The sequence below is a fragment of the Amphimedon queenslandica genome, unplaced genomic scaffold (assembly GCF_000090795.2).
Source record: "Amphimedon queenslandica unplaced genomic scaffold, v1.1 AMPQUscaffold_13161, whole genome shotgun sequence".
NCBI classification, from domain to species: Eukaryota; Metazoa; Porifera; class Demospongiae; order Haplosclerida; family Niphatidae; genus Amphimedon; species Amphimedon queenslandica.
The window spans coordinates 57,507-85,003 of NW_003546603.1; the positions used below are offsets into that span (position 1 = coordinate 57,507).

Consider the following 27,497-nt stretch of genomic DNA (forward strand, 5'->3'; position numbering starts at 1 on the left):
CGAGGCACTAGAGAAAGTTTCTCTTCCTCTTCTGCCATGAGTTCCACTAGACCTGGCACGGTTACTCGTCCTAGAGGAGGACAGAAGCTTCCAGGAGGAAGACTTCAGCGTGGATTTTACTCAGAAGTGACCAATGTGGCCGCAGGGAGTCATCTACAGGTACTACAAACAATGGAACATGACAATCCATCCATTTCTTTCCAGGGACTCCATCATGGACCCAAGCCCCAGCTGCCAAACATAGTGACAGTGTCACAAATGGACCAGCATTTGCCTAGTGGTGAGCAAAATGATCTAAGTCTCATTCTTAATGTACATGTACTACAATTATATACATTATTTTAATTGATTAATTACATGCATTTAACATCGATCATTACATGTGCACATGTATTGTATTATATTTATAGTGACAAAGTTCAAGACACCAGATAATTTCAGTACATTACTCTCTTCACAAGATTATGGACCAACCACTCAACTGATTAGTGATGATGTAAGGAATCATTACACTGTAATGTACATCTACATATACTCCTTTAAAATCTCAAATAAATATGATTCAAGTTTTTGTGTACATTTATTTACACGTAGGAGTTTTCACAGAAAGCCTGGGACCCAAAGGTACAGGTACCCTATAAAGTAGAGAGTGGAAAAACTCCACGGAGGGTCGAAATCGAAAGGTACATACAAAGAGACTTAACTGTCATTTTGTTATTTTATTATTATTATCATTATTATTATTATTATTATCATTATTATTATTATTATTATTATTATTATTTTATAATTTAGGCGTAAACGTATTTTCTCTCGGCAAGACATTGGTAAATTACTAGAAGAGAAAGGGATCACTTCGGCTGATCTAATGCCAGTAGCTGATACCACCTCTCATTCGCTGATCAATAACAACACCACTAATAGCAATGGAGTCAAAACACCTTCACCAACCTTTCCCTCTTTCCTACCACTGGAGGTGTTTGATGATACCGAGTTTGATTGTAGGACACCAGAAGAATGGCTAGCATTAGGTACATGTACATGTGCAATTGTGTATTACCTCTTATGTATCAACTGTTATATGTAGATGTGTATAATTATGTGTACATGTATGTGTATTACATGTACATGCATGGGTATAAAAATGAAATTGATGATAATAATAATAATGCCTTAGTAAACTATGAAAATTATTATTATTATTACTCATAATTGTACAGTACATGTACATTATTCTCAATGCTATGTTCATGTTCATTGCTAGGGTCTGAGAATGGTACAATGAAACCAGTTCCTGCTAAAGCTCTTATCCCAGTCTTGGAGCCTTTCCCTCACAGGACAGTAACTCCTCCCACTGGCCCGCCTCCTTCTCATCGACCTACAAGTAAATTAAATATATAATAATTATTATTTTAATTATTTTTAATAGGACGATACAAAAGTCCAATAGGTGGTCGTAACTTGCCCCCTGTTTCTCCTATGGGTGACTCCGCCCCTCTTGGACCTCGCTATGAGTGGACAGACGTTGGTATGCTTGATTATCGGAGCGACTCTAAACTGTATTTAGTGAAGAGGGTTCACTTACCGAAGGACTACACCCTCCCCCCTCCTCCTCCTCTTCCCTCGTCCAGTGACGGGAGTAGCAGTGAGGAAAGTGATGAAGCACCTCCTACTTCTGGATCTGGCATTATTCAATATTGGGTCCCTCGTATCAGACTAATGTTTTCGGCAGAAGACCCCCTGGTGTTTGCCGAGAGAGTTTCAAGTGCGTACAAGTTGCGTCAAGAGACTGAGGCTCTTTTAAGATATCATCTTTACATTGATTGCATGCCCTTCAATGAATACAGTGGCTCCATTGATACAGACTCACTCAACAAGATGACTACTCTTGCTCGTTCCAGTGATGCACTGCTAAAACCAAGGTACAGGTACTGTATGTACTATGTAACATGTACGTGTACTTGTACATGTACATACACTAAGTGTATTATTATGAGGTTTTACATTTTAAAAGTTTTTGTGTGAAGTAGCAAGTTTACAGTTTGTTATTATACTATTACATAATCTTTCTTTTATTCTAATACATGTACATTGTACATGTACATTGTACATGTACAGTACATATTCATTATTGTCTTTTATTATAAAAGTCTTGATTCTCATGCTGATTCACTCTCGGAGGAGATTGGTCTTGACTTCACGAGAGCTATGAACAAGATACTCTTTGATAAGATAGTCACTGGTAATCCTGTCACCTTCCCTTTTGTAACACTCCCAGAAACTGAAGTTACACAAGTACCTGATAAAGGTAATGCATGTACACTGAATTACAAATACATGTATCCAGTCTCCATTCTTATATTTCTTATGATGCATACCCAGTACACATTAATGATGTGTAGCATGTTTGAACTGATTCCGATCAAAATTGGATCTTTTACGAATTTTTAAAGTTGCTTTGTCAGCTCATGAAGCATGCTTTGGCTATTGTTCTTTTCTCCTTCATATTATATCTTTTTTGTATCTTGCAGGGAAGCATACAGATGTGCCTCCTTTTCCATTTGAGAAGGTTCGTCAGAAGTTTCAGTTCCAGTCCCTACTCACGGTCCCCGAGGTCATTTCATCGCTTGAGAATGTGACGGTGGAGTGTGATAAGGTGACAATGATGGAGCTCTTTCACACTGGAACTGGTAAACCTTTGAAAATTGAGGAGTTTGATCAGGCACAGGGTCAAGCAACAATGCAAGTAAGTACATTTGGATGAATTATGAATGTACCTGTACATTGTACATGTGTACATGTATACTGCATGTATTTATTGTATAGTGTACATGTATATCTAGATTTATAGTATTGGCATCATCAGTTTCTTGACACTATTCTTGGTAATTTTAATTTATTAAGAAATGATGATGATTATATACTATACATTGACATTATAAACTGTTATAATTATGACATTCATTATTACATGTACTTGTACTTGTACGTGTACATGTGCAGTAGATATTCTTGTAAGTTATTTAAAGTCAGGAGCATTCTTAGTGACCCATTCCTTCATCATGGTTGAGTCTTCTCCAGTCAGAGTCTTCAACACGCTGAGATCTACTTCAGTAGCTTCAGGGGCTCCATCATTATAAATCTTCACAAATTCAAGTGCTCCAATGATCTGCCAATCTTTTGAGTGTACTGTCTGCTTCAAGGATTTAGTTGGTATTCGGGAATATTCGACATTTTTACCCAGTTCTTCAGTAAAGGCGGCAGCAAGTTTCTTATTAGTGTACCGATCGCTTGCTAGTTGGTACGTCTTTCCATTGTGCTTGCTGTAGTCTGCTAGGATTGAAGCTGCTGCTTTTCCAGCATCAGTAGTATCAAGTACTGCTGCATTTTCATTTGAATAGACTGAGCCATAGAATATGGAGTCACTGGTAATGTTCTCTTTGTAAACCCAGAAGTTGTCATAGAAAGGAGTGAGGCGTAATATGCAATAGGGGACTTCGAGTTGTGGGATTTTGTCTTCAATTTCTTTAAATTGCTTCATATCATGTGTGTTAGGGTATACAACATAAGGTGTACTGACGACCATTATGAACTTGACTCCAGCTTCTTTGGCAGCTTCTGCTGTTTCTATTGTGAATGGAGCTCTATTAGCGCTAGTACCAGGAGTGACAATGAAGAGTGCATCCACTCCTTTAAATGTTTCTAGTAGTTGTTCTTTTTCACCCATTGTGGCCTGTACAATGGTAACACCAGGAACTTTAATACTATCAGGTGCTTTATCAGGATCACGTGTACCAGCTCTTATCTCTACAGTCTCTGCATACTTTCCAGCCAATGCACTGATGGTAGCTGATCCTATTTTGCCTGAGGCACCAATCACAAATACAACTGGTTTAGCTGCCATTCTATAGCCTTGTATCCTCTTTATTTCTTTCTCTGCTTGACTCTGACCCTTATAGCAGTCTAACAGGATGTGGACTTGCTTTATAATGAGCCAATTACTGATGATATTTATTATAAACATCCTCTTACACTGTATAGCCTAGAAATGACTTGATGTGAACTTTTGCACCTCACAAAAAGGAAGGGCATCACAACAAAGAGAAAAAAGAAGCAGCTTAATACATTTATATTATAATAATTATAGATTAATAGCAATAGTTACTAAAATTACTAATCAATAATAATGTTAATTTGTCTTTTTATTTGAAAGCTGGAGCAATTTTCTTAACAAACTCTTTCATGGTGGTGGGTTCTTCTCCAGTGAGAGACTTCAGGGTATCAAAATCTGCTTGCTCAGCAAGAAGAGGATCATCATTTTTGGTGAGTGTCATTAATTCCTTTAAACCTTCCAGCTGCCAGTCTTCCATTCGTCCTCTCATTCTTTCTACAATTCCTTCAACTGTAACTTGAACATACTTTACTTCTTTACCCAATGCCTCGCTAAAAGCAGCTGCAACATCTGTGCTAGTGTAGAAATCACTATACAGGCCATAGGTCTTCCCATTGTGTTTGCTGTAGTCCGTTAGAATGGCTGCCGCTGCTTTACCAGTGTCCTGATTGTTAATAGTCCTTAGGAGGGTATCTGGTGCCAAAGGACCAAAGAAGGTAGACTGGCTTGCAATGGTGGCTTTGTAGCCCCACAAGTTTTCCATGAAACCAGGTAGACGCAGGATGCAATATTGAACACCAAGCTTTGAGAGCCTTACCTCTATTTCATGAAATTCTTTTCCAAATAACGGAGCTTTATTGGGATCAGCTGCAGGTGGTGTGCTCACGGCCATTATGAATTTAACCCCAGCCTCTTTGGCAGCTTCTGCTGTCTTCATAACCATGAGAGCTCTTTTTTGAACCGGAGGAGTTACAATGAAGAGTGCATCCACTCCTTTAAATGTGTCTAGTAGTTGTTCTTTTTCACCCATTGTGGCCTGTACAATGGTAACACCAGGAACTTTAATACTATCAGGTGCTTTATCAGGATCACGTGTACCAGCTCTTATCTCTACAGTCTCTGCATACTTTCCAGCCAATGCACTGATGGTAGCTGATCCAACAGTACCTGAGGCACCAATCACAAATACAACTGGTTTAGCTGCCATTTTTAATCTCCTGATTCTTAGATGTTATGATAATAGCTTTTAAAGTAAATGAGTCCATTAATCTGTTATCTATCATGTAATCCAACCACAGTGAGCCACTCCTACTATCTTAACACTATACTCATCACCATCATTGCATCATTTACATGTACATACATTGTTAGGTGTACTGTGTTATTATTGTTATTATTGTTATTATTATTATTATTATTATTATTATTATTATTATTGCTATTGTTTAGGTTCAGACCTATCTGAAGGAGACATGGGTCCCCACACTCCGTAGCTCCATACATCAGTGCCTGGTTGATATATCCAAGGGATGGTTCAACCTTGAAGAGTCCAACTGGGAGGTATATCAAGGCTCTAAGCTCAAGAAACTGATGGAACTTACTAAGTTTGCAATGCAGGTAAGATACACTGTATCCATGTACATCTACATGTACATCTACATGTAGTGTAATTGTTCTAATGCATTTTATGTAATGCCAATTACTATTATGCAGAAAGTTTCATTATTATTACTGCAGTATTACTGTATTATTACTGTAGTATTACTGTAGTATTACTGTAGTATTACTGTAGTATTACTGTAGTATTACTGTAGTATTACTGTAGTATTACTGTAGTATTACTGTAGTATTACTGTAGTATTACTGTAGTATTACTGTAGTAATACTGTAGTATTACTGCAGTATTACTGTAGTATTACTGTATGTTAATGCAGAAAGTTTGAGCTGTACATGTATGCATGCATTTATTATTACATTGAATGTACACATACATTTTTCATTATTTCTAATGTTAGGATGCATTGAGGTCACTAGTTCTCAACTCTCTCTCTGATTTTGTTCAAATGGCAGAAGACGCTTGTCACTCAACTAACGACCTCACTGATGACTTTGAGTGGGGAGACGACCTTACTAGCAGCTCATACAAGTAAGACAGCATACATTGTTGTTGTTGTTATTATTGTTGTTGTTGTTGTTGTTATTTTCATAGACCCAAGTATGGCCCATTGTTTTATTTGGAGCTGGTGCTGGATGAAGCTGGTTCACATTATTCGTGTCCTTTGGAGGATTTTGAGTCAATGCTTGTAACAGTATTTGATAGAGGAATACAAAGCACACAGAGTGTACCTCAACTGGAGAAAGTCAGCTTTACACTATTATAATTTAAATTTTAAATTTTGAATTTAAATTATCTTTTTTTCTGTTCCTGTAGTTCATTGTTGATAGACTCTTTTGGCCGGTGACTCCATTGCTAGAGTCTGTGGGTGCTCACGAGCCTCAGGTTGACAAGAAGAGGGACAGGATGTGTACCGCCATTAGAAAGGCAGCCATACCACTGAAGGCATACGCCCTCAAGTTTATACCTCACCTCAGCTTATTGAACAAAGATATCAAAGCTTATATACAGTATGCTATACTGTCTCTATTTCCTTTCTATTGTATTCTTCTACAATGTAAATGCACAAATTAATGTACTTGTATCCCTTTCTTTTCTTCTCTCTCTCCCTCTCTCTCTTTTTTCCTCTCTCTCTCTCTCTTTCTCTTCTCTCAGGGAGTTCAGTGAAGGTGAGTACACGAGTCTTCAGATTAAGCAGTTCATTGATGAGCACTTGAGACTAAAGGCTCACATTGAGGCCACCTTTCCCCAGTACATTATCATTGGCCCGTTCTACATCAACGTTGACACTGTACGGACTGGACTAGCCAAGAAACACAAGGACATCTCTCAGGCTCTTCTCGACTTCCTAGCAAAGAAACTACGTCAAGATGCTGACATGGTACAGCATTTAATATAATTCACATTGTTTTTTATTTATTTATTTCTCCTCTCTTTTTTAAAGATATGCGAAGAGTTTAGCCAGATAAGTCGTAGGTTGTTTGAAAAACCAAACACAATCGAAGAACTAACGGAAACAAGAGAATACATAAAGACAATACCAGAGGTACCGCAAATTTATTCATTTATTTATTTATTTATTTTATTTTATTTTTGATTATAGCAAGTGATAGAGCATCAGAAGCTCATTGATCAAAACATGTCCGACTACAATATGCTAGAAGAATACTATTACGCACTCACTGATGAGGACTTTGATGCAAAGTATGTACATAACTTTGATATACATGTGTAATTACACTTACTGTACATGTATACATGTACTATACTGTACCAGCAGCATTATTTACCCACTTTTATATCATTGTACATGTACATTTAGCTATTGTTTATTTCGCTATTTGTACAGGTGGAGTGCTGTTAGTGGCCCTAAGAAAGTGTATGATCAAATTGAGAACACTGAGCAACAGCTGGAACAAAATGAGAAGAAGTTTCAAAAGAACCTTCAAAATGATCAGGCTAGCTTTGAAGATCGTTTGGACTCACTGGAGGCAAGAAATAATTTATTATCCCAACCACCTTCAACCTCTCTCCTTTCTCTCCCCCTCTCCCTCCTACAGATGGCAGTCGCAGGGTTTTCAGGTAACACTGATCTATCTCGTGCTCAGGAGATTTCTAATGAAGTCCGTCGTATTGTGAAGAACCTCAAAGAGTGCCAGACCTTAGCACAGCTCTACAACCAAAGGGAGAGACTATTTGGACAACCAGTCACACAAGTACAGTATAATAATAATCACAGCATAATGTATTTTATTTTAAATATTATTATTATTATTATTATTATTATTGTAGTATGAGAAGATTGGTCGATTGTTGAAAGACTTTGAGCCGTACAAGAACCTTTGGCTGACAGCTGCTGATTGGAGCAGGTGGCAGGAGAGCTGGATGAATGACTCACTGGCTAACATTGACCCTGAACTGATGGCTAATAATGTACAGAATGCTTTCAAAACCATGCATAAAGCAGTGAAGCATTTCAAGTTAGTATAGAGAGGGAAAAGAGAGAAATGTTTATGTAATCTACAGTACATGTACATTTAGTACATTTAATTTTTATTTTAAAATAAAATTATATTGTCTCTACATTTACATGTACATGTAATGCATCAATACCAAAAACTAAAATACAATAACTTAGTTCATTCTCTTTATCTTCCTGTCAGAGATATCCCTGGTTGTTTGAATGTAGCTCAAGAGGTTAAGCAACAGATTGAGGAGTTCCGTCCGTACATACCGTTGATCCAAGGACTGAGGAACCCAGGAATGAGGAACAGGCACTGGGAACAACTCTCCAACGGGCTGGGGATGCAGATATTTCCAAAGTCGAACCTCACATTCTCAAAGTGTCTTGAGATGGGACTACAGAATCACATAGAGGCCATCAGTAAAGTTGCTGAAGTAGCTGGAAAGGAATTCTCAATTGAACAGGTAAATACAATGAAATTTATACCTTGATAGCATAAAATTTAGTAGAGATTTCCTTTTAATTTTGCAAAATTTTATCCTAAAATAAAAATGTCAAAATTGCACAAAAATTAATCCACAAAGGATTTCAACACGATAAATTTCCTGATTTTTACTACTACATGTACATGTACATTGTATTTGTTAATAGGCATTGGATAAAATGGAGTCAGAATGGGAGAATGTCCTAATGGAGATATCAGCCTACAAGGAGACTGGTACGTACATCATGAAGAGCGGGGAGGAGAGTGCACAGCAGCTGGATGACCATATCGTAATGACACAGGCAATGTCTTTCTCGCCTTACAAGAAACCATTTGAGCAAAGGATTGTCACGTGGGAGAATAAACTGAGAACTACACAAGTAAAGTGTATGCATGTACATGTACTGTACATTCAAAGCAGTACTACTACTACTATGAGATACATATACTGTACATGTGTATATGTACATTGTAATGCATCTTTATGTACATGTACAATACCTTATGATTAAACACATGTACATGTACATGCATGGTATATGTACAATACAATACATTATAATTATGATATACATGTACATACTGTATATGATAGGATGTGTTGGAAGAATGGGCTCTGTGTCAGAGGTCTTGGCTCTATTTGGAGCCGATATTCTCATCTGATGACATCAACCGCCAGCTACCAGTGGAAGGGAAGAGATACCAAACGATGGACAGACTCTGGAGGAAAATCATGAACAATGCAAAGCAAGACCCAAAGGTAATTGTACTGGTTGGACTATAGGTACTGGTCTATTTCAATAATTGACTCCAAAATAACTACAATTACATGTACATGTACATGCATTGTACATGTACATGTACATGTATATTGATGTCCTATAGCTACTAGTGTATTTCTTGTCTTGTCTTGTGTAGGTGATATCTTTCTGTCCTGATAATCATTTGCTTGACAACTTGAGAGAATGCAACAAACTCTTGGACCAGGTACAGAAAGGACTCAGCGAGTACTTGGAAACAAAGAGACTCTCATTCCCTCGGTCAGTAATGGGAGGTAGAGGAGAGAGAGAGAGAGAGAGAGAGAGAGAGAGAGAGAGAGAGAGAGAGAGAGAGAGAGAGAGAGAGAGAGAGAGAGAGAGAGAGAGAGAGAGAGAGAGCAGGGAGAGCGAGGGAATAAAAATGCAAGTTTCATTAACCATTATTTTTTTTTAGGTTTTACTTTCTGTCTGATGATGAGTTGTTGGAAATTCTCTCACAGACAAAGGATCCAACAGCAGTTCAGCCTCACTTGAGAAAATGCTTTGAAAACATTGCAAAAGTAAATAATTACATGTACATATACAATACATATAATGACATGTATTGTAGTAGTACACATGTACAGTGTACATACTTTTAGATTGGATTTACATATACATGTACATGTACATGTATATGCATAGTTAGATAATTCTGTATAATTAATTTTATTATTGTTATTGATATACAATGTATGTGAGGAAGGACCTCAGAAGGTCCCTTCCAAAAATTTGTAACCTTCATCTTTTGATCTTGATAACTCAACCTATTAGTGTCTGTCATTTATATACCCAAGTAACCTCTTCATATCATTGTGGGTCAGATACTCAGTGAAGGATGTGGGCTGGGTCAATGTACAAGTACAACAATGAATATCATTATAATAAGCTTTTGCATAAAATGCACCTCCTCCTCTCCCTCTCTCTCTCTCTGCAGCTCAAGTTTGAAGAGGATCTAGCCATCACAGAGATGTATTCAGGAGAGGGTGAGATGGTTCCATTCTGCAATGTCCTCTATCCTAAAGGCAATGTTGAGGACTGGCTGCTAGAGGTAGAGAAACTGATGAGACTGTCATTGAAAGAAATAATAAGAGACTCACTGGAGGACTATCACAAAGTAATGAATGAGGAATGAGAGTGTATTATTGTGCTATTTTGATGTGTATATAAGCATGCACTTATTATGCATTAATGTACAGTACATGTATGTATGCAATATTGCAAATTATCAAGCATTTTATATGCACTGTGAATAGTCTTGTTTATTTTTATATCCATGTACATATATTTATTATTTATTTTATTTTATTTATTTTATTTTTGCAGCTCCCTCGTACTGAGTGGGTACTCAAGTGGCCTGGGCAGGTTGTCATTGCTGATTGTCAGACCGTGTGGACGACTGAAGTATCAGAAGCACTAGAGAAAGGAGTCCTGCCTGAGCTCTACCAAGACATGCTTAAACAAGTACATCCAATACCTTGAACCCACTTCTAATATCTGTACAGTATAGCCTCTTTTAATGGAGATTCTCTTCAGCATACACCTCCATTTAACAGACAGCACCTAGTGTACCAATTACATTCCTTACTGTATAAAATAACCTCCACATAAAGGACACCTCTGTACTTCCTTTTACCTAAGTGTCCATTATATAGAGGCTACACTGTACCAATTTTAGCAGGAGATCTTTAATATGATACTTAGCAATTTTACTGTTAATTTTTATCATACATGTAGTTGTCTGATCTTGTTGGTTTGGTGAGGGGTAAACTCAGTAAATTGGGTCGCATGATACTCTCAGCATTGATTGTCATTGAGGTCCATGCACGAGATGTGGTGAGCAACATGGTGGACGAAAATGTAACTGATGTCAATGATTTTGAATGGATCAGTCAACTGAGGTACAGAGTTAGATTATACAATAATTTATGTACATACATGTACATGTACACTGTATATGCATACAGTTATGCAAACATGTATAATGCATGAATTTTGTACAGTATTTTTAAGCTTACATTTTAAGCTTACATTCTCTCTCTCTCTTTTAGATACTATTGGAATGATGATTTGTTCATTAGAGCAGTTAATGCAGAGTTTCTGTATGGCTATGAGTACTTGGGTAATACAGGTCGTTTGGTCATTACTCCTTTAACTGATAGGTACAATACAGTATATGTACATGTACATGTTGATCCATGTACATGCTGATCCATGTACATGCACATGTTTTGAAGTTGCTCTAACCTCCATTATTCCTGTAGGTGCTATTTGACATTAACTGGTGCCCTTCATCTCAAGTTTGGTGGAGCCCCTGCCGGCCCTGCTGGTACCGGGAAAACAGAGACAGTAAAGGTATGTGTACATGTACTATATAAACCATGGTTTCGAGGTGTGTATCAGTAATGTAAGACCTGAGCCCCGAGAGTCTGCCCGAGGCGAAGCCGAGGGCAGACATCGAGGGGCGAAGGTCTTACATTACTGATACTCACCGAGAAACCATGGTTCATATAATATGTGCTATATTTGCTGTAAGATCTATGGGATCTACCAGGGACGGATGCGCGTTTTGCTCGTTTGCTGGGAGATCAAACTCTATCCCTCTCTTTTACTTCTTGACAGAACAATAAAGGCCTTCTTGGAACTTCTCTGTAGCATTTATCTCTGCACGAGCTTTATTTTCGTCAATACAGTGGCGAACGGCTGGGTCTAGCCTACTACTATGCTGCCATTTTCTGCCACGTGCTGGATACTGAGCATGCGCAGATCTCTCGTGCATCTCATTACAGATAAACTCACCCAATGAATTTCATTACAGATGTACATACTCCAATGAATCTCATTATCTTGCAGTGAATATCGTTAACTGGCAGCGGTTAGGTGTACATGGCCTATGTACCACCTGGCGGTCCCTTTGATCTTACAGTAACTATGGTACATGTACATGTAAACTTATGATGTGCAAGCATGCAATCTAATTATGCTTTCATAATACACCAGCTTTGTCTCTCACAATTTCTCCATCTTATTGTCCTTTCTCTTTGTCCATTAATTTCAGGATTTAGCAAAAGCAATGGCGATACAGTGCGTTGTATTCAATTGCTCTGACCAGCTGGACTTCATGGCTATGGGCAAGTTCTTCAAAGGTCTAGCCAGCTCTGGTGCTTGGGCTTGCTTTGATGAATTCAATCGTATCGACATTGAAGTGTTATCCGTTGTAGCACAACAGATCACGACGATACAGATAGCACAGCAAGAGCGGCTGGAGAGATTCATGTTTGAAGGAATGGAGATATCACTCAAGGCCTCCTGTGCTGTCTTTGTCACTATGAATCCTGGCTATGCTGGCCGTACTGAACTACCTGATAATCTAAAGGTGTGATATTATACTGTACATGTACAGTACACATTTCATCACTGTCTATGTTGATATAATGTACATGTACCGTACTTTACCATGTTACCATTGTCTCATCTATTATCGACCAATGTTTAGGCTTTGTTCCGTCCAGTGGCTATGATGGTGCCAGACTATGCAATGATTGCCGAGATAATGTTGTTCTCTTTTGGATTCTCGGATGCCAAGACACTAGCCAAGAAGATTGTGACTACTTTCAAGCTATCATCTGAACAATTGAGTTCACAAGTAAGTTTAATTATTATGATAATAGTCAATATAATGATGGTATTTATGTATTTAGGATCATTATGATTTTGGTATGCGTGCTGTAAAGACTGTGATATCGGCTGCAGGAAACTTAAAAAGAGAAAACCCAACCATGGATGAGGTAGATTCAGCAAAAAAGATACATGCATGTACATGTAAAAGTGCCCAAAAATAAAAAGAAAAAAAACAAAAAAGATTAGAACTAGCCCGACCCTGCCAGGATTCGAACCTGGAATCTTCTGATCCGTAGTCAGACGCCTTATCCGTTGGGCCACAGGGCCGTTCACATTTGTGGGTGGTCATCAAATCTGATTTTATTAATAATTGAAGCGCATTTCCTTTCTCTTTATTCACAGGAACTCATTGTTCTAAGAGCCATAAGGGATGTAAATGTGCCAAAGTTTCTCCAAGATGATCTCAAACTCTTCAATGGGATCGTCTCTGACTTGTTTCCAAAGATACGTGACACTCCAATTGATTACGGCGACCTTGACACGAGCATAAGGACTAGCATTGCTAACAAAGGATTGGAAGATGTAGAAGGTGAAGAAGAAAGAGAGAAAAGAAGAGAGAGAGAGTAATTGTGTTAATAGGGTTTGTTAAAAAGTGTATCCAGTTGTACGAGACTACAGTCGTTAGGCACGGGCTTATGTTGGTGGGGCCTACCATATCTGGAAAGACAAGAGTAAGAAGAAACATTCCCTTTTGCTAACTCACTCCCTCTCTCTCTTCTTTCTCTCTCTCTCTCCCTCTCTCTCTCTCTTTCCCAGTGTTATGAAGTGCTGCAGGAAGCTCTTACTGCACTAAAGGGTAAGTTCACTCCTGGGGGCACACCATACGAGATAGTACATGCTTATGTACTCAATCCAAAGTCAATCACTATGGGTCAACTGTATGGAGAGTTTGATGCACTAACTCATGAATGGTAAATCATTTACTGTACATGTACATGTACTAATATTTTAATATTATTATTATTATTATAAGGTAAAATTTCCAATGATCATAATAATGCATGTACAAAATACTTTGTATTAAATAAAACTACATGTGAAACAAAAATTATCATCATCATCATCATTATTATTATTATTATTATTATTACACAGGACTGATGGTATATTGGCTGCACTCGTACGTCAAGGCGTGGGTAGTGGAACATCGGACAAGAAATGGTACGTATTTGATGGACCAGTGGACGCCGTGTGGATAGAAAACATGAACACTGTCCTAGACGATAATAAGAAACTCTGTCTGAGCTCTGGGGAAATTATAAAACTAACGGAGGCCATGACAATGATGTTTGAAGTCCAGGATCTTGCTGTAGCTAGTCCAGCGACTGTGAGTAGGTGTGGCATGGTGTACCTGGAGCCGAGTATATTAGGACTGAGACCTTTCATCAAGTGCTGGCTGAGGGATCTTCCTGAAGCCATTGTACCGCATAAGGATACACTGGAGTCCCTGTTTAACAGGTTCTTAGAGGTAATAAGGAACTATAATATTTTAATTATTACTCTACATACAAATACATGTACACATATACATGTATTTTTATTATTTTATTATTATTTTGTTTTATTTTATTAGCCAAGTATAAAGTTCATAAGATCTAATGCTAAAGAAATAGTGACTTCAGTGGATGGGAACTTAACATTCTCTATCACAAAGATACTTGACTGCTTCTTTAAGCCATTCATACCTAAAGAAGTGAGCTCTCCCTTTCATCCTATCATTAGTCTGCATGTACGCTCTACATCATTTAGGGCGAGACTACTCCCAAAGAGAAGCTTGCTGCTATTCCTAAGCTGCTAGAGCCATGGTTCTTATTCTCTCTTGTTTGGAGTATCGGAGGAACTTGCGATGGACCCTCAAGACAGAAATTCTCCACCTACTTGAGAGAGAAGTGCGAAAAGGAGAACATTAGCCTTCCTTTTCCAGCGGACAGCTCAGTGTATGATTATGTACTTGATGATGGAGGGGCCAGTAAAACACAAACTGATGAAGATGAGGAGGAAGACAAGAAAAGCAAAAAGAGGGTTAGCCATTCTCTCTCTTCTTATATCTTATCCTACATGAACAATGAACATGTGTACATGTACATGTGCTTGTAGCTATTGCTTAGTATTCTTTAAAATTAGGAGAATTAGGACAATTTTATTTCTGTTTTATTTTCCTTTTTTCTCTCTCTTTTCTCTAGTCAATATCATGGCGGAGCTGGATGGATGATAGAGATGAGTACATCCTTGATGTTAACATGCAGTATTCAGATATCATTGTACCAACTGTTGATACAGTTAGAGCCTCATACCTCATTGAGCTTCTACTAACTAATGAGAAACAGGTACAAAATACATGTACATGTGTAAAATTTTAGTATATTTGGTCGGTGTGCATGTACTAGCTTGTACATGTATTCTCGGGGAAAATTTTCTTAGTTTTAAGATTATTTCTTCACAATCAGATATTGTGTGTCGGTCCTACTGGCACTGGCAAGACACTGACTGTTGTGGATAAGCTCCTCAAGACTATGCCTAGTAACTACCTCTGTCACATCATCTCCTTCTCTGCACAAACCTCAGCCAATCAAACTCAAGTATTTATGAATAATAAATTTTAAAAGTAATAATATTATAATAATGTTTTTTCCTAGGATATTATAGATTCTAAACTTGACAAGAGGCGTAAAGGTGTCTTTGGTCCTCCTCTTGGAAAGAAGTTTGTCTTCTTCATTGATGATCTAAACATGCCACAACTGGAGGTGTATGGGGCCCAGCCTCCAATTGAACTGATCAGACAATGGATGGACCACAAGGGATGGTATGACAGAAAAGCAATTGGTAAGATACATGTACATACATGTACATGTACATGTATAAAATTATTTTATTGTACATGTAGGTTCATTCAGAAAGCTTGTCGATATCAATTTTGTGTGTGCAATGGGACCCCCTGGAGGGGGTCGTAACCCCCTGACCCCAAGACTCAGTCGACACTGCAACTACCTCTCCTTCACTGAACTGGAAGAGAACTCTCAGTTTGGGATATTCTCCGTCATCTTGAAGTCATGGATGTCGTCTTTTGAAGACTCTGCTAATCTCGTCCCACTCATTGTAAAGTCTACCATCAGTGTCTACAATACAATCACTACTGAGGTAGGGTGGATCATCTACTGTACATGTACATATATATGTACATGTACAGAAATCCTTCCTCTCTATAAATTGCAGTTAAAATGTATCATGTGTATATTTTTAATACATGTATAATGTAGTTACTGCCTACTCCGGCTAAGTCACATTACACTTTTAACTTGAGGGATCTCTCAAAAGTTTTCCAAGGGATACTAATGGCACCAATGCACACGATAAAGGTACGATACAACAAATATATCCTTCATTATTATTATTATTATTATCATTATTATTATTATTATTATCATCGATTGTGCTGTATCATTACATGTTATTGTTGCTTTATTTTCTTTCCTGTGCCCTTAGGGTGTGCCTAGTTTACTGAAGTTATGGTACCACGAGTGTTGTAGGGTATTTCAGGATCGTCTTGTTAACAATGAGGACAGGACTTGGTTTGAGACCATGGTTAGATCAAAGATGTCTGACTTCAGCGTCGATCCTAAAGAAGTGCTCAGCAACGACACCATATTGTACGGGGACTTTATGAACCCTAACGCCGACCCTAAAATATATGAGGAAATTAACGATGTTTCAAAAGTGAGCCTTTGAAATTAATTTATTGAATCAATAAAGTACAGTACATAGTACACGTACATGTACAAGTGTACAATGTAAATTCATAATTAAAAAATTAATAAATCAATTTTATTTTTATTTTATTAATTATCAGGCCACTCGTATTATGGAAGAGTTTCTTGACGATTACAATCAGGTGAACACGGCTCAGATGAAACTGGTTCTGTTTCTTGACGCAATCAAACACGTCACTAGAATATCACGTATCATACGTCAGCCTTTGGGTAACGCCCTCTTACTCGGAGTGGGGGGGAGTGGCCGCCAGAGTCTAACCAGACTCTCTGCTCACATGTAAGATATACATGTACATGTACATGTACTATTGTTAATATTAATATTACAATTTCAGTAGAGCTAATATATAATCATTTTTATGTGCAGGGCGGAGTATGAGTGTTTCCAGATTGAGTTATCCAAGAACTATGGCATTGCTGAATGGAGGGAAGACATTAAGAACTGTATGAAGAAGGCTGGCCTTGAGAATATACCAGTTGTATTCCTTTTCAGTGACACTCAAGTAAGCCCATCCTTTACCATTAATTATTGCATATACATGTACATGTACACATTGATAGATCAAAAGTGAATCATTTCTTGAAGATATCAACAATATTCTTAACTCCGGTGACGTTCCTAACATATATCCATTTGAGGATCTTGATGCTATATATTACGGGATGAAACCAGTTGTCCTTGATGCTGGTTTGCAACCAACAAAGACTAACCTCTTCTCTGCCTACACCAAGAGAGTCAGGAACAACATACACATTGTTATATGCATGAGGTTAGCACTTGTAGAATTACCATAGGTGTTAGCACATACATGTATGAAATAATTGTACATTTACATGTAGATACATGTAGAATTACTGTAGGCTTTTATTGTGTTATTTTTATTATTTCTTTTTGATAATAATAGTCCTATTGGTGAGGTATTCAGGTCAAGGCTAAGACAGTTCCCTTCATTAGTGAATTGTTGTACTATCGACTGGTTTAGTGAATGGCCTGATGAGGCTCTTCATTCAGTCGCTAAAAACTTTTTAAATGAAATAACGGAGATTGAGGACCCTGCAATCATCGATGGTTTGGTTAAATCTTGTGTTGCCATTCATCAGTCTGTGGCTAAGAAATCTATACAATTCCTGGCTGAGCTTTCCCGTCACAATTATGTGACACCAACGAGTTACCTTGAACTGTTGGGTACATTCAGTAAACTGTTGAGAATGAAAATAAATGAAGTTAGTTCACAAAGGAATAGGACAAAAACTGGACTGGATAAGGTAAGAGAAAGAGAGGGGAAGAGAGACAAATACATGTATACATGTATGTACATGTACATGCATGTACTTGTACTTGTATGAATGTCTATTCATGTAACCATTTACATGTTACATGTTAATAATAAATTACCATGTACCTTTAAAGCACCTCTAATTTTATTACATTTTGATGCCTTTACTGATACATGTACATGTATGTACTGTACTCTAGTATTGTAATGTACATGTACATGTACACATACATTGGAGTTATTGCTTTGTTGCCCATTCATTATGAGTATGCACATGTTCATGTACTTGCTTTGTGTAGCTCCTGAGTACATCTGAAGAGGTCCAGAAGCTTCAGTTAGAGTTGGAAGAGATGCAGCCATTGCTGGAGCAGGCACAGATAGAAACTGACGAGACAATGGAACAGATTCAAAAGGACACGGTAGTGGCTGAAGAGACAAAGACAGTCGTACAAAAGGAAGAGAAGGAAGCCAACATGAAGGCCGAAGAAACTCAAGCTATTGCTGATGATGCTCAGAGAGACCTTGATGAAGCACTACCAGCTCTTGTAGGCAAAATAATGATGATATACCTGTACATGTACATTTTAGCTCATGGTCATCTATTTATGTATAACTTACATGTATAAAGTTGCTATAAAATTTAATGGCCAAAGAGAGATTTGAAAAAGCTATAGCCCATGGTTTTTCCTGAAAAATGGCTATAAAATCACCCCAAGTTTTTATTACATTTTCTGACACATATTGATGACCTTATGTTAGGTAGAAAATTTGAGCTGATTCCGACTTCAAATTTTCAAGCTACAGCCATTTCAAAAATGAGCCAATTTTTGAAAATTTCCCTGTACTATAGCCCATGGTTTTTTCCAAAAAATGACTTCAAATTGACCCCCATTTTTTATTAGATTTTCTGATACATATTGATGTACTTATGCTATGTAGAAAGTTTGAACTGATTCTGAGCTAAAATTTTCAAGTTACGGCCATTTTAAGAAAATGCCAAAACTCTGAAAAATACCTACTGTAAGACTATAGCCCATGGTTTTTCAAAAATGGCTCCAAAATCACTCCCAAATTTTTATTACATGTACATGCATTTATGGCAATATAATACTGCATCTCACATCTAAAATAATAATTTTAGGATGCTGCTCTTGCCAGTTTAAAGTCACTCAATAAGAACGACGTTGTAGAAGTGCGTGCATTACAGCGACCGCCACACGGAGTGAGGCTTGTCATCGAAGCAGTTTGTATCATGAAAGAAGTGAAGCCTAAGAAGGTAGCCGGGGAGAAGATGGGTACTAAAGTTGACGACTATTGGGACCCTGGTAAGAGCCTGTTACAAGATCCTACGAAATTCTTAGAAGGTCTTTTCAAATATGACAAGGTAAGAAAAATTAATTCTTAAAGGACATGTACACTAGCTATAGTAATGCATGTACATGTACATGTACTGTATATTATTATGTTGTGTCTTATTCATTTTAGGACAATATACCTGATTCTGTTATTCATCTAATACAACCTTACATTGATAATGATGACTTTACGCCACAAGCTATATCAAAAGTATAACGAATAGACTCATTGTTCATTGTTCATGTTGTTATCCTATTGTATTGTATTGTAGGTATCAAAGGCTTGCACATCAATATGTCAGTGGGTGAGAGCCATGCACAAGTATCACTTTGTAGCTAAAGGAGTTGCTCCCAAAAGAGTAAGTGAGAAAGAAATTGAGTGACATACACATGTACAGTAATAAGAAACTGATAGACCACATTAAAATACATCTACATGTAGATGTATACACTGTATGTACATGCATATGTACATGTACATGTACATGTATTAATTTCTTTTTTCTTTTTTTCCTAGGCTAGACTGGCTGAAGCTAAGGCGTCACTAGAAGAGACCGTAAGTATATTGAATGAAGCAAAGAACAGACTGAGAGAAGTGGAGGAAGGTATTGCGTCACTTCAAGCAAAATACCAAGAAACTACAGCAAAGAAGGAGGAACTGGCAGAGAAATGTTCACTTTGTACAGCAAGACTGTCTAGAGCTGAAAAGGTAAGAAATACATGTACATGTAAATAAAATGGCAAAAATGCAAAATTGATGAGTTTTTGTTTTTTTTCTATGATTACATGGTTTTATGATGAATTTCTGTACATGTAGTTAATTGGAGGACTGGCAGATGAGAAGGTGAGATGGGCGGAGTCTGTTGCCGCTGACGACGAGCTACTAAAGAACATTGTCGGGGATGTGATGATATCATCAGGTTGTGTCGCATATCTGGGAGCATTTACTGTAAGCATAATTATGCATATACATGCACATTTATTTTTTAAAAATTATAACCTAAAGAATAAAGAATAATACACATAAATAATAGATAAAACACAAAAATTCAGTATTAAGTATTATGTACAAAAAGTAAATACAGTATATATATATAATACATTTATTGTTAATAGGGTGAATACAGGAGTGATCTTATTGATGTCTGGATGCAAGACTTGGTGTCAAATTCAGTGCCACACAGCACATCACCAACACTAGTTGCTACACTGGGTGACCCTGTTAAAATAAGGAACTGGCAAATTGCTGGTAATAATAATAATGATAATGATAATGATAATAATCATGTACATGTATATACAGTAATATTCTTATTTTTAAAATGATAGTTTTTATAATATTGTCTGTTTATCAGTAATTTCATGTGTACATGTGTATGTGTATTTTATTTTACATGTATTTGTTAATTTCATAGGATTGCCTCGTGACACACTCTCAGTTGAGAATGGTGTTATAACCCAGTACTCCCGTCGCTGGCCATTGTACATTGATCCACAGGGACAAGCTAATAAATGGATCAAGAACTTGGTAAGTGAATGGCAGTAGTAAGAGCTACTGTACTTGTACAATGCATGATATGTACATTGTACAAGTGATACATGTACTCACCCTAAGGTATCAGGAATTGATGCCAAATCCTGGTATTACCTTGACCATGCCTTGCGACACCTAGCATCATAATAGACGTATCCACTATAAATTACAGCTTATTTTATTTTCTACCATGCCTACTTGCAATTGACCAATCAGATTGCGTTATACGAGGTAAATATAATTGCTTATTTACCTCGCCGAGGTAAATATAGCCAACTTATTAAAGTCGCCAAACAGGTTTTCTTAGTTATTTACCTCGCGGACAGCCCGGGAGCAAACAGGTTTCTAATTATTTACCTCGAAGCATAGCTATGGCGTCAGGAGTAATCATTTTTAGCAGAGAAAGCAGCAAAGAACATCGAAAAGAAAGAAATAGAGCCTCAAAAGCATTGGGCCATGTGATAAACTTCTTACTGGGTGGAGTGGAATTGGAAAGGCATGTTCTGGGCGTGTTTAGTTTTACTGTACACACATGGCGCGAGTGGAGAAGAGATTTTCCCGTTTCTTTTAAGAAGATACAAAGAAGTAAAGAGGCCTTGTGCTTTTATAAAGCCTTGCTAATCATGGACAGTTTCTTAGCTACAGATTTGGCATGGTAGAAGTCTGTTATACACCTCGGTCTCGGTTGCTATGGGTTTATTTACCTCAGGACTGCGTCCCTTGGTAAATAAATCCCATAGAAACCTTGACCTCGGTGTATAACCTATACTTAATTTCTACTTAGTATCAAACCAAAATGGAAAAGTCTGGTACCATTACCATATACCCATCACTATAGACCATGCCATGATCCTTTAAGAATATACCACCTACATGTACATGTACATTGTCATGTTACATAATAATTATACTCTTGTTTATTAATGCAGGACATTTCTGTCCTTCCAAAAATTTTTGTTTGCTCAACAAATAAGTATTCAATTTGATGAGGCATGACTGCTGGTTTTATATGCAGACTACCAGTTCATATCATCGTGGGTTGTCTGCTCACAGGAAGTGTCAAATTTACACCTATGCACTTATAAAAACTTTGTGGTTTATTATACTGTACTGGATGTGCAGTATACTATACAATGCTGTTATACAATGTATATTTTTATTTAATGTAGGAGAAACAGAACAATCTTGATGTCCTAAAGCTCACCAATAAGGATTTCTTGAGAAGTTTAGAGAATGCAGTGAGGTTTGGTAAGCCATGCTTACTGGAGAATGTTGGAGAAGAGCTTGATCCAGCATTAGAGCCTATACTATTGCAACAGGTATTACTAACACACTGTTAATGCATGCTTGATTCATACTTTAATGCATTCTTAACACAGTTTTAATGTATTCTTAACACAGTTACATGTATGAGCTCTGATTTTCATTACAGACATTCAAGCAAGCTGGTAGTACTGTCATTAAACTAGGTGATTCTATCATACCCTATCATGATGACTTCAAGCTGTACATCACTACCAAACTGCCCAACCCTCACTACACTCCTGAAGTATCAACCAAAGTGACTCTAGTGAACTTCACACTATCACCTGGGTAAGAGAAGACATACACATGTAGGAAGAAGAGAAAGGAAGAGAGAGAAAGAGAGGGGGAGACATTAAAGTGCTACATTTATATTATTATTATTATTATTATTATTATTATTATTATTCATTTATTTATTTATGATATCTTTAGTGGTTTGGAGGATCAGTTGCTTGGTATTGTTGTAGCTGAAGAGAGACCTGATCTAGAAGAGGCTAAGAATGCACTCATTGTATCTAATGCTAAGATGAAGCAAGAGCTTAAAGAAATTGAGGACAAGATCCTCTTTAGATTGTCAAACTCTGAAGGTAAGAGAAATCAGTAGTACAATACAAGTACAGTATAATTATTATGATTATGCGTAATCGTGATGATTATAATCTATTTACATGTATATTTTCATGTTTTTAACTGCTTTATATTGTATTGTACAGGTAATCCTGTTGATGATGTTGATTTGATAAAGATCCTGGAGGCATCAAAGATCAAGTCTGGAGAGATCAAAGCTAAAGTAGCCGACGCTGAACAAACGGAGAAAGAGATTGATCTGACACGTAGTCAGTACATACCAGTGGCTGTTAGGACACAATTACTCTTCTTCTGTACCACTGATTTGGTAAGAGAGAGAGAGAGATAAAAAGAACAATATAAATGAATAATATATTCTATTCCTTCTACACAATGCATACTACTACACACTGTAGGCTAATATTGATCCCATGTACCAGTATTCACTGGAATGGTTTATTGGTATATTCTTAGGCAGTATTGCTAATGCTGAGACATCAGGTACTCTACATGTTTTTTAATTTTTTCTGATAATATTTACTTTTATATACATGATACATGTATGTATACTGTAGTATACCATTATTATTTATTTATTTATTTTATTTATTTAGATGATTTGCCCGAGCGTATTGTTCACATTAATGACTACTTCACCTTCAGTTTATACTGCAATGTCTGTCGGTCACTATTTGAGAAGCACAAGCTATTGTTTGCCTTCCTCCTCACTGTCCGTATATTAATGAATGACAACAAAATTGACATGGTAAGAACTAGAAGAAATATACATGTACACTGTACACTGTACATGCAATGTATTGTGTATTAATTTTATTCTTTTATTTTGTTAAACATATAAATGTACATACATTTTATGCACTGTATGTACAATGTAATTGTGTATTTATTTTCACATGATTTTGTTCTATAGAATGAATGGAGACACCTCATAGCTGGTGGTACTAGTATCCCCAATAGGATACCCAACCCCTCCCCCGAGTGGCTCTCCGAGAGAGCCTGGGCCGAAGTACTCACTCTTCCTGCTCTACCAAAGTTCTCAAGTTTCGCCGACGAGTTTGGAGAGCACTCTGAAGGTTTTAAAAGAATATTCGACAGTCCAAACCCACACAAGTACATACACACATTAATATTGAGACCATATTATGTATTCACAATACAGCTACATCATGTAAATGTACATGTACAGTTACAATTACTTTATTGCATATGTATTATTATTTAGGGAGCCATTGCCAGGTCATTGGGACACTGATCTTAACTCGTTTCAGAAGTTACTATCTCTAAGGTGCATAAGAGCAGATAAGATTACCAACGCAGTACAAGACTATGTGGCTGAGATGATCGGTCAAAGGTTCATTGAGCCACAAACTGCCGACCTCAGGCTCGCCTATAAAGACTCCTCCCCTAGCTCCGCTCTCATCTTCATTCTTTCCCAAGGTACTGACCCTGCTGCTGACCTATACAAGTTTGCTGAAGAGATGAAGTTCCAGCGTAAACTGAGCGCCATTTCCCTCGGGCAGGGACAGGGACCTCGTGCTGAAGCTATGATGAGAAGCGCTATGGATAGAGGACAATGGGTCTTCTTTCAGAATTGTCATCTCTCTCCTTCTTGGATGCCTTCTCTTGAGAGACTTATAGAACAAATTGATCCACAAGCCGTAAGAAAATGACTATTTTTATACAATTGAATTTTTTTTAATCTTAAAGCTGACCAAATATTATTGAGCTTATTGAATTGATACCTTAATTTATATAATAATTATATTTTTTTAATTTTTAGGTACACAGGGACTTTCGTTTGTGGTTGACGAGCATGCCGAGTCCAAAGTTCCCAGTATCAATATTGCAGAATGGAAGCAAAATGACAGTAGAGCCTCCTCGGGGCATAAAAGCTAACCTTCTCAAATCATATACCAGCTTTAATGAGGAGCTCCTTGATGGAAATAAAAAGGTAACAACAATAATAATTATTATGTACATGTACATGTGTATTTACATTTATATTGATAGTAAAAGTATTAAATGTAGTAATGATAATACTTGTAAATTATAAAATATTGTTCTTCACAGGCAATAGAGTTCAAGCATCTCTTATTCTCCCTCTGTCTCTTTCATGGTGTTACACTCGAGAGACGTAAGTTTGGTGCTCTTGGTTTCAACATACCCTATGAATTCACTGATGGAGACCTGAGGATATGCATCAGTCAACTGAACATGTTCCTTAACGAATACACTGAAATACCTTTCAAGGTAGAAACACCATTAATCTGTACATAGTGCAATGTAGCAATCATACTGTACATGTACACACAGCTTTACATGTAATGAGAGAGTCTTTTGAATGATTATTCTTACATTTATACATGTACATACATGTACATGTACAGTTCTAAAAATGCTATGACACTGATTCATGCACTGTACATCGTACACATACATGTACATGTATAAACTAAATTTCACATACATGTACATGTATTTATCATACAATGTATAGGTACTGAAGTATACTGCCGGTCACATTAATTATGGCGGTCGTGTTACTGATGATTGGGACAGGCGCTGCATCATGAACATACTCAATGACTTCTATTCACCAGATGTACTCACTGATGGCCACTCATTCTCAATCTCTGGCATTTATCATCAGATTGAATCCGGCTCTAAACAAGAGGTTTATAACATTATATGTACATCTATAATATATGTACATGTATATAATCTAATGGATAAATGGAATTACATGTTTGTTCATGCATGTACATGTATAAGCTAAAAGCCATTGTTATACTATTAATAATAGGCTTATATGAATTATATACGTGGCCTACCAATCAATGATACTCCGGAGATATTTGGATTACATGACAATGCAAACATCACTTATGCACAGAATGAGACCTTCAGCATGATGGCATCAATCCTACTACTCCAACCAAAGAGTTCCTCTGCTGGTGGATCATCAAGAGAAGAGGTACAAATATGTACATGGACATGAGTTTTTATATTATCTCTCTTTTTTTCTATTTTGCAATTATTTATTTATTTATTTTTGTTTTTTTATTTTTAGGTTGTTGAGGAAAGTGCTAAGAATATATTGGAAAGTGTTCCTGATCCGATTAAACTTGAGCCAGTAATGGAGAAGTATCCAGTCAAATATGAGGAGTCAATGAACACTGTCCTAATACAAGAGGTACAATATATATACATGCACCACATGCTAGACAAATTGACATGATGGACAGGCCAAAAATCATGGGCTTTATATTTATAGTACAGGGTAAATTTCATCAAAAATGGCTAGGAGAGAATTTTTGATTTTATAATTTTTTTCTGATAGATATATATGTTCTTATGCTATTTTTCAAGTTTAAGCTGATTCCAATAAAAATTAGATTTTTTATGAATTTTTAAAGTTACTCCAAAATTGGGCCGAATACCAAAGGCTATAGCCTTGGGTCATCGGCCAAATTTTGTCAAAATGGCTTAGAGAGAATTTTCCACTTTTATAAATTTTTCTAATAGATATACATGTTCTTATGCTATTTTTCAAGTTTGAGCTGATTCCGATATAAATTGAATTTTTTACGAATTTTTAAAGTTACTCAAAAATTTGACAAGGGCCATTGACACTATAATAGTACATACTGTATAATGCAGTATGATAATATCCTGTATTAATGTATTATTATTTTATTCTCATTAGGTGATACGCTACAATAACCTACTTGTTGTTATAAAGCGAACGCTGAGGGATCTCCTCAAAGCACTGAAAGGTTTAGTAGTGATGAGCGAGGCGCTGGAGAAAATGTTCAACTCACTTTATAATAACACAGTACCTCAACTCTGGGCTAATAAAGTAAATTATATATTGTATTTTAATACATGTACATAAAGAGTAATCTACACCTTATGCATTTACTGTTTAAATGTACATGTACATGTGTACCTTTATGTAGGCTTATCCTTCTTTAAAGCCACTCTCATCTTGGGTTACTGATCTAGTGAAGCGAATTGAGTTCATTACTGGCTGGATTGATAATGGAATACCACCAGTAAGCCAATAATTAAAACAGCATGCACTACATGTATTATTGTTAATATCAGACATATTATCACAAGTACATGTAAATGTGATTAATATTTTTATTTCATAGGCATTTTGGATTTCTGGATTCTTCTTCCCACAAGCTTTCTTAACCGGCACACTTCAAAACTATGCCAGGAAGGCCATCATCTCCATAGACATAATATCCTTTGACTTTAAAATAGTAAAGGAAGACGTGAGCGAGTTAAAAGAAAGACCGGCTAATGGCTGCTATATATATGGGTTATTCCTTGAGGGATCTTGCTGGGACGCTGATCAATTTGAGCTAGCCGAGTCTCGTCCTAAAGAACTCTACACTGACATGCCAGTCATGTGGTTGATACCAACTGCTAACAGGAAGCAACCAGACAGTGGGATATACATATGTCCAGTGTATAAAACACTAACAAGAGCAGGTAAATATTAGCAGCTATAATAGTGACAAAATTATTCCATTTTTAAAATTATTAAAATAGGTACTTTGTCTACTACTGGTCACTCGACTAACTATGTAGTGTCAGTGGAGGTCCCATCCACTAAACCACAGTTCTATTGGATAAAACGAGGAGTTGCACTCTTATGTGCTCTGAACTACTAGCAACACTTATTACTTATTACGTACATGATATTTAATAATAGTTATACTTATTA

General features: G+C 36.9%; 1 protein-coding gene, 1 long non-coding RNA gene and 1 other non-coding gene across 3 annotated transcripts; 1 reads left to right on the forward strand and 2 right to left on the reverse strand.

Moving 5' to 3' along the window:
- LOC100635199 (dynein heavy chain 1, axonemal) lies at positions 1–27,444 on the forward strand. The gene is made up of 73 exons (XM_020000714.1): positions 1–159; positions 205–280; positions 411–496; positions 595–683; positions 796–1,031; positions 1,265–1,384; positions 1,430–1,922; positions 2,151–2,308; positions 2,532–2,746; positions 5,342–5,509; positions 5,908–6,038; positions 6,102–6,252; positions 6,324–6,517; positions 6,663–6,888; positions 6,952–7,053; positions 7,111–7,211; positions 7,357–7,498; positions 7,568–7,723; positions 7,800–7,987; positions 8,171–8,435; positions 8,623–8,835; positions 9,051–9,215; positions 9,374–9,495; positions 9,668–9,773; positions 10,190–10,369; positions 10,579–10,716; positions 10,990–11,153; positions 11,304–11,414; positions 11,517–11,607; positions 12,311–12,628; positions 12,749–12,898; positions 12,954–13,040; positions 13,276–13,462; positions 13,513–13,604; positions 13,690–13,844; positions 14,029–14,401; positions 14,507–14,626; positions 14,683–14,955; positions 15,117–15,260; positions 15,381–15,512; positions 15,570–15,756; positions 15,818–16,071; positions 16,191–16,289; positions 16,417–16,647; positions 16,781–16,977; positions 17,068–17,203; positions 17,262–17,470; positions 17,606–17,966; positions 18,277–18,522; positions 19,119–19,361; positions 19,463–19,543; positions 19,605–19,691; positions 19,850–20,041; positions 20,150–20,281; positions 20,449–20,581; positions 20,748–20,860; positions 22,036–22,185; positions 22,299–22,459; positions 22,604–22,758; positions 22,885–23,066; positions 23,155–23,239; positions 23,353–23,504; positions 23,670–23,869; positions 23,982–24,417; positions 24,540–24,710; positions 24,830–25,009; positions 25,257–25,433; positions 25,563–25,733; positions 25,830–25,952; positions 26,466–26,618; positions 26,719–26,814; positions 26,917–27,262; positions 27,323–27,444. The coding sequence occupies exons 1-73, from the start codon at positions 37–39 to the stop codon at positions 27,442–27,444; spliced, it is 12,702 nt and encodes a 4,233-aa protein (XP_019856273.1). The 5' UTR covers positions 1–36.
- Positions 8,318–9,113, reverse strand: LOC109584827 (uncharacterized). The gene is made up of 3 exons (XR_002186193.1): positions 9,039–9,113; positions 8,458–8,511; positions 8,318–8,409 (listed from the first exon to the last, which is right to left on the reverse strand). It is a non-coding gene; the product is annotated as an uncharacterized LOC109584827 (long non-coding RNA).
- On the reverse strand, positions 13,128–13,200 carry Trnar-acg (transfer RNA arginine (anticodon ACG)). Its single transcript has one exon. It is a non-coding gene; the product is annotated as a tRNA-Arg (tRNA).
- Positions 27,445–27,497: the final 53 nt, after the last annotated feature.